We start from the raw sequence: 12024 nt of genomic DNA, 5'->3' as shown, positions 1-12024 counted from the left end.
ATTTGCTTCCTCTCTTGTGTGGGACAGGGAAAGTCAGTAACAGTCAGAAAGACAGAAACGGGACCTTGAGCACATTCCCAGCACTTGATTTGTCATCTTCTGTATCTGCCACTCCCTCCAGTGTCACTTCCAGTGTGCTGTTAGCCTTTACACCTTGAATGCTGAACGCAGTTTTAACAACCCCACATGGCAGCTCCATGCTTCAGTCGTGCCGAGTTCCAAGGCTACAGACCTCCAAATGAACCTCTCCTCTTCAATTGTTTTTTTTTTTCAAACATGGAAATCTATCACTCCATAAATTCAGAGTTGGAAATCTTGGATTTAAAAAAAAAAAGATGCAACGTGATTGCTTGCACTGTGAGGTGCAGCCAAAAGAGAAGTACTTCTATCAATGCTAGCAGACCCCACAGGTCTAGTAGCATGTGTGGAACATATGCAACGTGTCACTGAATCCATGCATGCAGAAAAAAGTCACCTACTGATATTCACTGATGCTTGCTGAACATTTATGGAGGCCAAGCTGCAGTTGTGAGCGCAGTGAGATGGTGGGTGGTGCGTTTCAGCAGTGGCAACAGCAACAGCGCATCATCATGGCTGGTGCGCACATTCTGAGCGTAGCATGCAGTCTGTTGATCATCGTTGCTGAGAATGCACAGCTAATGGGGGGGATTCTGTTGAAAAATAGTGTTTTGTAGCTGACAACTTGCTGTATTACCTAGTGTTATTGTCCTCTTTATACCTGTTATTGTTGCCGTGGAAATAAAGGAGAGGCGTTACTTTTGGGGCCAGGAGGAGTAAGGCCTCAAGCATGTCATGGAAAGACATAAAGATGCTGTGATTCTATGAACTAAGTCATTTATTGTAGTGAGAGGTAATCAGCAGCAAACAGCCAAAAAGTCACAGCAACACATGAACGCTAAATTGGGGTACTGATGGAGCCACAGGCCTGGTAGCATTCAGTGGGGCCAGGAGGGTGGATGTGTCACCCAGTGCCTTCAGCAGCCCCAACACGCCAGGCTCCAGCGGGGCTGTGTCACTCTGTGCTGGCTGCAAGAGCCGCTGCCCTCTTGCCTGGGTGCCCTCAGCCCCTGTGACATGTGATGGTTCCACAGGGGTGGCACAGAGCAATCCACTGTGACCCCTGGCTGTGCAACAGAGCTAAGGCTGCAGGGCTCAGGCTGAGCTCAGTGCGACTTGGTGAGGTGAGCAGGGAGGATGGGTCTGCCTGAGGCTGCCAAGGGAGGAGGGTTCCGCAGCGCTCAGGGGCCTTAGCTGAGAACTCAGCCTCAACCTGCTTCTCCCATAGGTTGGCAAGCAGAGGAGAAAGCCTGGTGTTGCTGGGACAGACACTCTGCGAGTGCTCGCTGTTGATGCACGCAATGTCCGAGGGAACGCAGGAGGCCGCTGGCTTGAGTGAGCTGGGTGAGAACAAAGTGCCCCTGCACAGCTTCCCGCCATGGGGCGGAGGGGTGCTGGGCTCTGCCTGTGGTGGAGAGGGAGGTGGGGGAACGCAGGGTCCCTCTGCTCCTTGGCCAGGGGGGCCGTGGTTGGGCTGTGGCTGCCTGCTGGCACCACAGGGCCTGCAGCGTCCCTTCCCCTCCACAGCCTCTGGCCCTGCCCCTCAGCTGGCATTGCTGGTGCAGAGCAGCCCCTGGGACAGCCCCCGGGGGCACCTGGCCCCGCAAGGCGCTCACTGCTGTTACTCTCTCCTTTCCAGCATGTGTGCTCTGTGGCTGAGTGGATAACAAGACATCCATCTTCAGCAAGAGATACGAGATGTATTGGATGTGTTTCCATGCATTTTGTGTGGTGAGTTCCCTCGTAGCTCCTGCCACCTTCCTCCAACCAGTGCTTCCTTCCTTTCTGCATTAACAAGACCGCGTTCTTTCCTCATGTACAGGGATTTGCCAATGGTCTTTGTCAACATGGGATAGACAAACAAAACAAAGGCCTTTTCTATGTTGAAGACCTGATACGCACCATGAGGCAAGCAGAGCAGACGGTGAGTACCAGACTGAAACAGGGAGCTTGGTGCCAGGAGAGGCATGGCGAGCTTAGCCTGGTCCAAGGAAAGCAAACGCAGCCGTTGCAACCAGCTCCAAGAGAAATTCCTGCTCTGTAGACGAGCCCTGCTCACCAGGCAGCTCTGCAGAGTGCCACCCAGCCCTGCCCACACCTTGTGCGCTGCCCAGAAGTGCGGGGCCTGCTGTGTAGGCCCTGAGCCTCTGCTGATGGGAGCTGCTCTGCTCTTTTCAGCTCTGCTTTGTTTGTGGCAAGAGGGGGGCCTTCGTCACCTGTGCAGAGATGGGCTGTGAGCGCAGCTTCCATTTCCCCTGCGCTTCAGAGGGTCAGTGTGTCACCCAGCACTTTGATCAGCACAGGTAAGGGCTGCCGGGCGTTGCCTGTGGGCCTCCAACCCCTGCTGTCAGCACCAGCCAAAGAAACAAGGAACGCGCCGTGACACCTCCATGCAGCCTGACAGAGCCAGAGCCAAGGCCTGGGGCTCCTTCTTGTTCCTCTTCCCTCCGTGCAGCACTTCTCACCTTGCCCATCCCTCCCATCTTCCTCCAGGTCCTTCTGCTGGGAGCACCTCCCACAGCAGCCAGTGGAGACAGCGCCAACACAGGACACAACCTGCATCATTTGCATGGAGCCTGTGGGGGACAGCTGGTCGTACTCCACCATGGTGTGCCCAGCTTGCCAACATGCCTGCTTCCACCGGGCCTGCATCCAAGTAGGTGCCCTCCCGTTGCCCAGAGGCACCACAGGTGCTCAGCAGAACCACACCCTGCTTACACTCACACTGTGTCTGTTTCTGCTGCAGGGAATGGCCAAGAGTGCTGGGCTTCGTTGTTTCCAGTGCCCTCTGTGTAGAGACAGAGACAAGTTCATCCAAGAGATGATCAACATGGGGATCCACATCCCAGTCAGGTTGGTGTCCTTCAGCCAGCTCTCGAGACACGAGGGCACAAGAGACTGCCCCAGCAGGCCTGGCCCTTCGCTGCCCATGAGCAGTGGCCTCAGCTTCACAGATAAGGTGGAACTGCGGTCAGGCTGGAAGAGCAGGGATGCATTTGGGCAGCCTTAGCCTAGGGGCACTGGGAGCTCATCACATTCCCTCCCTTCTCTGGCAGGAAACCAAAATGGGAGACCAACCGTGCCTGCGCCTCCCTTGGAGTTAGGCACAGCAGCTGCAATGCCAGCGACTGCCGTTACCCACACGGCAGGGAGCAAGCAGAGGGAGAGGGGTGAGTTACATCAGCAGCCCTCTGGGGCTCTGCGTAGGATTGTGGCCTCACCACAGGCTGGGGGAGCACGGACTGAGCAGCAGGGCTTTTTGCCGGGTGCTCCCTGGCTCTGGTCACTTTGTCCTCACGGCCACAACCCATTGGTTTCCCCAGGCCCTGGCAGCTGCTCCTCTGCAGCTCCTGTGCCGCACAAGGCACGCATCGACTCTGCTCCAGCTTGAGTCCTACCGCAACCGGCTGGGAGTGCAACACCTGTGCTGGAGAGGGCATCAGTAAGAGGCAAGCAGCCACGTGCTGCTGGGCTGGGGCCAGGCGAGGCCTTGCTCAAGTCCCTTTCACCCATGAGGAATGAGACACTGTCCCAGCCCGGGGCTGGAGATCTGTCCACTCACTCTCCTGTCTCCCCTTACAGCCTCCAGCACCCATTTGGACAGCACTGGCCCCAGCACCGCCAGCCAGCAGGGACTGGGGCCATCCCTAGGCCCTGTAGGACAGGACAGCAGTGGCTCCGACACCACCAACCAGGCACCAGATCACCAGTCGGGACCAGATCAAGGTTCCCAGGTGCCTGAGCTGCTCTCTGGGCAGACAGGGCAGACGCGGACTCGAAGCCGCTCGCCTCTAGAATGTCAGGCTGCACAGACCCACAGCCAGCCCCGAAGACGCCGCAGAAGCCTGTCCAGGCGGCGAGGGCCAGCCCAGGGGCGAAGCCGCTCCCGGTTACCATGTCAGGCTCAGAACGTCAGCCGCCGGCCCCACTGATGCAGGAGCAGCCATGTGCAAGCCCCAGTTGCTGAATAAAGTTATCAGAGTCCATCTGGCTAAAACTTATTCCTGATCTGACATTTCAGCAATGTGATTTTGCACACTTCAAATGGATCTCATATGAAACCAACTTCAGATTTCATTTGAAGGTCCTACTGTATGTCCGCAGCAGTAATCCTCCACTAATGTAAAGTCCTTGTGATGAGAAGTGGAGACCTGAGTTTAAAACCGGACACGTAATCACATAGTCCAAGGTTTGCACCTCATAGCACAGCTGTCAGATCAAGCTATAAAAGCAAGCTTGTAATTTAATTTCTGAAGAAAGCCAGACAGGTTTCACCATCTACTATTTGAAAATTGTCTAACAATTTTGCCTTTTATAACACTGTTTTAACATCAGATGTGCTTACAGAATCCATCCAAGCCCCTAATGTTTCATCGATTGTTTAAAATCAATAAACACATTTTGAAAGGCACCCGAGACGTGGTAAGCGTGGTAATGTGAGCATCTGTCATGCCAATACAATGGTAACATACAATTATCTTTATGAAAAGCGTTCAAACTCTTCCTCGGTGGAAGACATCCTGGTCTTCCAAAACAAACAAACAACCTACCCAGGTAGAGATGCAACCAGAGTCAAAACTCCTGCTTATCCAGGTAGATCTCTCTGGCTGGACTGTGTTAGTACACCACCCCTTCAAAGGACCAAACCATCACCTTCGAGTAGCACATATGTTTTTATATAAATGATTTATTACGTGATGAAATATACAACTACTGTAGACATGCTGGACTTTATGACAAAGAAACTAAAACTAACCAACCAAAAACCACAAGCCACAGAAGAACAGAAGCTTCAAAATTAATTGTGAAGGTCCACAAACCTTACAGATGTCACAGAGAATTCAGCAGCAAGAGCTTATAGGTCCACTGATAGAACAGTAACTAATACAGCTCTTGAAAACCTTGGAACATACTATTTCACTAGTGTTCTAGAAGAAGTTGTTGTACTCTTCTCTACTCCAACTGCATACTCTATCCTCTACTTGGATTGTTGATTGTTGCTGCTATTAATTTACTACGAGAAGTGCCTTTATATATATATATAACCTACATTTATTTGAGAGAGTACAGTATTGCTGTAGCAGAGAGCAGAGTTACTGTAAGCCTGCATAAGCTGTTTTACAAACACTGCTCGTGGGAAAGCTGCTTTTGCTGGGCAGAGTGTACAACGGCCTTGGCTACAGAAGGCATCACATACAGATGCCATAACACATCTCGAGCCAGCTGAGCCGCTTTTCAGGCTACAAAGAGCACATGGAACTGCTGTTAACTCAGTTATACTGGGATCCTTACTGCTGTTAAATGTCATGAAGCTTGAACGCCTTACAGAGGAGATGAACAGGTGCTGCCCGCTGTGAGCTTCTAATTTGACACCGAAGATAACATAAGTAAAAATTTAAGACCAACTGTTTTCAAAGTAATCAGTTTAATTTGATCTAATTTTGCCATCAAGTCTAACCAGTATCGATCCTTGTTCAAGACCCTAGCCCCAAACTTTTCCTTTTGAGAAAAACCACATGATTTTTCTCAAAGCCCACTGAGGAAAACCCCAATAAATGCTCAAATTTCAGATGGCTGTATGAAACACGTTTCACATCTGCATATGGATAACTGCACAGTTATCCCAGAAGGAACACAAGGAATTTCAAACAAGTTCTTCCAAAATAAGGCAACAATTCACAAAGTAAACTTTCTTGAGATAACTAAAAACATGAAATGCTTGAGTCCTCACTATAAATTCCCACCTTCCCCCCTCCTCTCCTTCCCCCCATATTTAGTGTGGATTTTAATCATCTGTCACCTTAAGAAACTGCCATGAGCCGTTGTTCTGCAAGATTTTCAGACAGACACAGGCTGCACTGATGAGCGCTCATATCCCTAGAATCATAGGATTGTTTCAATTGGAAGAGACCTGAAAGGTCACCCAGCCCAACTCCCTGAAAGGAACAGGAACGCCCACAGCTAGGCCAGGTTACTCAGAGATTGGAACTCAGTAACTTTTATCCTTTAACATTCAGCAGATAACTCTCAAACTACATGAGAGATATCTGCAACAATCTAGATTTCTAACTACTTACATCAAATTTATTTCTTTGATTTTTTTTCTTTGAGTATATTCTTTGCAGGAGCAGAATTTATTCCCCTGGTCACCACAGAAGTAGAACTACTTCTGACAATCATGGTTTGGTGGGATGTCTATTCCTTACCAGCTCTTTTCTTACACAGAATAAAATGCTTTCTTCTATCAGCAATATTATTTCCTCTTACCAGCTAGTGATGACTCCACTTTGTAACTTCTCTTTCATGACATCTTTCTACCACAATCACATTTGCTTTATCCTCACATTACTGTTTCATTCTATAGTTTCACGTTTCTCTTTGGTATCAATAACAGGGGTGCTACTGAAACCCCTATTAAGTATATTCCTACTTCTGTCCCACTCTTATTCCCCACCTCTGAATATCTCCAGCATTTTCTCTGTTGGTCATCTCTTAATGATAACTGTCCATCCTATACAAATGGTAGCAACTTCTACTGCTAGTAACAACATGCATTTATCTTGGCTCTGCATTACACCAGGGGAGCGCAATGCACAGATACTAATGATGAGCAAAGTCTTTCCTTGATAGTTTCCACTATAGGTTCCGCATGAGCAGGTAAGCAAGTACAAGTTCCAACCTAGCTCTCCAAGACTAAGGGAAAAATCCAAGGATGCAAAATAAAGGCAGAGGTATAGGTCTTGTTTTTATTATTCTTGTTGTTTTTCTTTCCCTATCTTCATATAGACCCAGAAAAACAGCTTTTGACAAACCTCTCACACATTCACACACCAGAAATACTGGTCATTGAACAACAGAAACTCTACCTGGACAGTTTCCTGAGGACACACTGGAAGGATTTCAGACTGCCACATCTGATCTCATTTGCATGCACACATAGGACTGCTGAAGTCAAGCAAAACTTGCTTCTGTATCAGAAAGCAAGACTTAAGTCTCAGTTTTTGCCCTGCCAGCATTAACCATGACAATATAAGTTCCATTTTACAGTAGATCTGTGGATATTTGTGTTGCAACATGATACTCAAGTGGCATCTCATGTAAAAGAAGCAGACAAACAAAGAAAACCCAGCAGTTTTAAATAAGTGAAAATGACAGAAAATGAGCATTCATAGTATAAGATCCACTACGGTATGAAGTGGCATTAAAGAGCACCCACTGCTCAAAGGAGAAAAAATATGCTCTGATTTCTGTGCAGTAACATTTCATTCACCTAAACAAAACATGAAGCTGGTTTACTGACTCTTCACACAATTGAACTGTAGGGGTTGGAAGGGACCTCCAGAGATCATCGAGTCCAACCCCCAGACTTCTTTAGAAGCAGGACATGTTCAATAAGCAAAACTGTTACCATCCAATTAACAGCATGCGGTAGTATCTCAAGTTGCAGGTTCTGTTTTCATGACTTAAAGTTTATTTTCTGTCCTCAGTGAAAACGATTAAAAGCTTAGTTAAAAAAAAAAAAAAAAAAAAAAAAAAAAAAAAAAAAAAGGCTGCTGTGTATTCTATAAATTCCTTAATATTCACTAGATGATTCATATGCAAAACATGCCACTAGACTCCAGAATATACTACATGTTAAGCAGCATTCTGTTTGACTCTTCATGATCTGTAGAGCCTGTAATCCTCCTCCAATGCACTGGTTCTTCACCAGACGGTGGCCAGGCCTTGAAACAGGCTGCCCAGGGCAGTGGCCTGAAAAAACCTGAAAGAGTTCAAGGAGCGTTTGGACATAGGGTTTGAATTCTGGATGGTCTTTGGTGGAGCCGATGGACCGATGATCCTTGTGGGTCTCTTCTTACTTATGGTAGTCTATAATTCTATGATTTCACTTTCATAGCATCACAGAATGGCTTGGGTTGGAAGGGACATCAAGGACCATCAAGCTTCAATCCCCCTGCTACATTTAATACTAGACCAGGCTGCCTAGATCCCCATCCAACCTGGCCTTGAACACCTCCAGGACAGGATATCCACAACCTCTCTGGGCTGCCTGTTCCAGCACCTCACCACTCTCATAGTAAAGAACTTCCCTGATATCCAATCTAAGTCTTCCGTCCTTCAACTTAAAACCATTTCCCCTTGTCCTGCTATTACCTACTCTTGTAAAGAGTTTGCTCCCCTCATGTTTATAGGCTCCCTTTAGGTACTGGAAAGCTGCAATGGTCTGCAGCCTTCTATTCTCCAGGCTGAACAAGCCTAGCCTCTGTACTTATAATATACTTACCATTCAAAGATTCATTACAGAATAAACACAGGTGTTATCCATATTATTTGTTTGGAATAAGTGAAATAAATCATAACATAACATTGCAAGTGAAATGCATGCAATTTCCATTTGGGCTGTCAAAGTAAGTGAATCTTGAACTTTATTGGCATTATACACAAAAACAAGTGTACTTTTCTTTCCAGTATTCTTCAAGTGTGTGAAACAACAAAGAATAGGTGAAAAAACACATATTTTCTCATTGTCACCAACAACAGGATGTTTTGATTGCTGCTACGTATAAACTAACATAAATTAATTTGAAATAGCACTAATATGATTTTGGCAAGATTTAAGACAAGCATCTTGTCAAAGTAAGGTATGAACATGCACATTTTAAGTTATATACAATTTGAAACCACAGCTGGAATCCTTTGTAAAATTTGTTTAAGAAAGTTTATCAATGCATGCAGTACATAACCTCTCTTAAAAGAGACTCCAATCAGTTCAAGAGTTTTTTTTAATGGAAGTTTTCTGGCTTTATGCCTGTTGCTCAGCACAGCATTCATGGCTTGTGTTTTGCCTGGACTTCAAGCACTGCCCTCTTGAGAAGAAGTACATTAAAAAAGACCATATTTAAATTCATACTACCCTCTTTTCCACATCAAGTTTAATTCTGAAGATCTCCTAATACTCTGAAACTACTTAAGCCCCATCCACATAAGCTATAATAAGCAGCATTAACCTAATCTTACATATCCCTCCACCCTGATTTTAGATACTGAAGTAAGAGTAGGTCATTTAAGCATGTCCAAAAAAAAAAAAAAATTAAAAAAAAATAATATAACCTTATGCACACTTTCCATTATAAAAATATGCTCTGTGATCCACGTTTACATAATTAAGTATACAAGGGTACAAACACCTCCAGTGGGATTCCAGAATAACCTAAACAGTTTTTCCATGCACGGCATGTCATCAACACTGAGTATTCTCCATCCTATGGCTTCAGATGAGGTAGATATCAGATCTGTCCCATTTGGCTTGAATGCTCCAATTATGGTATTTATGGCACGGAATACAGACACCATCTTGTGCTAATGAATTTGTAGTTCTCCTGAAATGAGTGACAGCATCTAGAAGAGTGTTCCTATCTATGATTACTGGATGACATGTGCCTCCCTGTACATGAGTTCCCTCCAGAACTACCTGCTTACATTTCTAAAGGACAGCATTTAATTTTGCATTCCTCGAACACAGAACGCGCTATGCTAACCACAGGATTCCATTTCTTCCACAGGCTACTCTTTTACAAAGTGCAAAACTCTGAGCTGCAATGATTAAATTTCTTTATGAAGCTGTCCTACATTCTTTTGCTTTTACTTAAAAGCAAATGACAAGACCAGAGGTAAACAAACAAAAGCAGTACATAAGCAGCCAAATGGAGCTAAGGTGCCAGCAACACAGATATTCTTCCTCTCGTTGGAACAAAGGAAGTCCAAATAGTGAGTTCATAAGGTAACTACAGTGTAGATTTTCACATGTAAAATAGCTTCTGCAAAATGTATGAATGGAGATACAGTTCCTTCTTTAGTACTCATGTTCTTCTTCAGCACGTGTTCTATCCTTCTATTCAGTATACTATCTTTATTCAACACACTGCAAGCAATCTAATCTATCCACTAAGGCTTTGTTTTGTTCTGTGTTATGGTATGTCTACAACTGAGAGTAAATTAGTGCCTTACAGATAACAACACATGCAGGAGCATATCCATTCTTTTGCCTTTCTCTGAGTTAAGTCATCCATTGTGTCTCATCTTATGAGAACTATGATCACCACTCTTGACAAAAAGTTGGCCTAACTGGTTAGAAGTAACACATGACTATGAAAATGTTTAATCGTACCACACAAGAAAAATATTCCAAACATGTAGAATTCTGAATGTTGAATGCTATTAAAATCAAATCCTGCACATATATAAAATTAATTTTCTCCCTGTTTTTTGCTAGAATTGTAATAGAATACTATGACTACATCATTTCTACATCTCACTAGTTTTAATGCCATAAATTGTAACAGAATGAGTTAATTATTAACCCCTGCAGCATTTTAAAGGGTTATATGGCTTGTGGGGACTAGTTAAAGTAGCTTTTAATTTTACACTTGCTAATCACAATTCAAAAGACCTTGTATTCTCTACTAGACTTTGATAAATTGGAAGATAGGTAACAGAGAAATATGCCTGTGACAGCATATTGAAACTTGTGTACATCCTTCTTGTTGATCTTGTTGATAAATCCCAGCAGAAAGTTCTTTATATACAATGAGACGACAGTGACAGATTTTGCACTCAGCAGCATCTGCATGAAATCATGTCATTATTCCCCTGAAGAGAGAATCTGAACAACTGCATCAAAATGAACACTTCTACATGCTCTTAATACAAAAAAAACTTAATCAACACTCATCGTCTGTTATTCTAACCTTGTCTCTACTAAAGCAACAAACGTGAACACGTGTAAACCTCAACAGTTCAGAAGCAAATAAACTGAATCACCAGTTCACCAGCAAATACAAACATTCTTTGTTGAACTATGCAATGTAAGAACATACAAAAACAAAATGACATTAAACATGAAGATTAATAATGAAATAATTGCAAAGTTAAGCAGGATTTGTCACAGTAAATGGCTTCTTTTATACTTCAGCTAGCAGCAAAGTATTTTAGAAACATGACAGGATCCAATCATTGTACATTATTGTTGCTGTAAGTTCCTCAGCATAGCTGCTACCCACGTGTATTAGAGCAGACATGAAACACAATCTTTAATCAGCTTTCGTTTAATATGTTCAAATGGTGAACTAGTTCATAAAAATCAAAATATAATCATCTCTCTCCAAGAGCACGAACAATACTGACATACACAGACAAGGCGGTTTTTTGGTTTTCCAAGAAGACAAATCTCGAGTGAACAAAGCTTTGTTTTGTAATCAAGCTGCTTTATTAATCCTCACCTCAAAAAACATCCACCTACGATCAGTATGACTTCAGTCATAACATTACAAGTTCAGCCTTGCTTGTTTAAACAAAGGGCTTAGCCTAGTTCCTGGATACACTGTCATCCCCTACTATCATCAACAGATGTTGCAGCATTCTAAGAAAATGCTCCACCTTGCTCAGTTTCAAAGCTTCAGCACATAATGCAGAATTGCCCCATGACATAAGCAAATGAGGTGAAGATTCTAAAGAGCATTGAAAAATTAAAACTAAGTCGGAGTTGTAATTAAGGCCAAGTACAGTACACAGCACGTATAAAAGAACACATGACTTTTCATTGAAACTCTTATCCACAGATCACTTATCCTAACTTACACACAATGTACTGAATATTATTGCATCAATGATGCATTGTGTAAGAGCAGACCATAGCCATGCGCTTCCTCTGCAGTGTTCAGAAAAGCATCTCTAGAGATCTATTAAGATCTATCTTATATGAAGGGCTACACGTTATTCTTACACAGCTGCATTTCTACTGCTATTAAGTTTTGTGGTTTTTTTTTTAATTTCCAGGATAAAGCTAAGAAAACCTGATTGCTCAAGATTCTATCAAATAATTTTGGAATAGCAGCAAAGAAAGGGACACAAACTGTAAAGGGTAATTAGGTTGGGGACCTCAGAGCA

The 12024-nt window shown here is 44.3% G+C and overlaps 1 protein-coding gene across 1 annotated transcript; it reads left to right on the top strand.

Moving 5' to 3' along the window:
• Positions 1 to 1379: 1379 nt before the first annotated feature.
• On the top strand, positions 1380 to 3088 carry LOC306956937 (G2/M phase-specific E3 ubiquitin-protein ligase-like; the record flags this gene model as incomplete). The annotated part of the gene is made up of 4 exons (XM_079548268.1): positions 1380 to 1469; positions 1901 to 2002; positions 2257 to 2381; positions 2572 to 3088. The coding sequence occupies 4 exons, from the start codon at positions 1380 to 1382 to the stop codon at positions 3086 to 3088; spliced, it is 834 nt and encodes a 277-aa protein (XP_079404394.1).
• Between the last annotated feature and the right edge of the window lie 8936 nt (positions 3089 to 12024).

This window comes from Tetrao urogallus (genome assembly GCF_951394365.1).
Source record: "Tetrao urogallus genome assembly, chromosome: Z".
Lineage (NCBI taxonomy): Eukaryota > Metazoa > Chordata > Aves > Galliformes > Phasianidae > Tetrao > Tetrao urogallus.
Note: the sequence above shows the minus strand (reverse complement) of the source record. Positions and strands in the feature narration are given on the sequence as shown.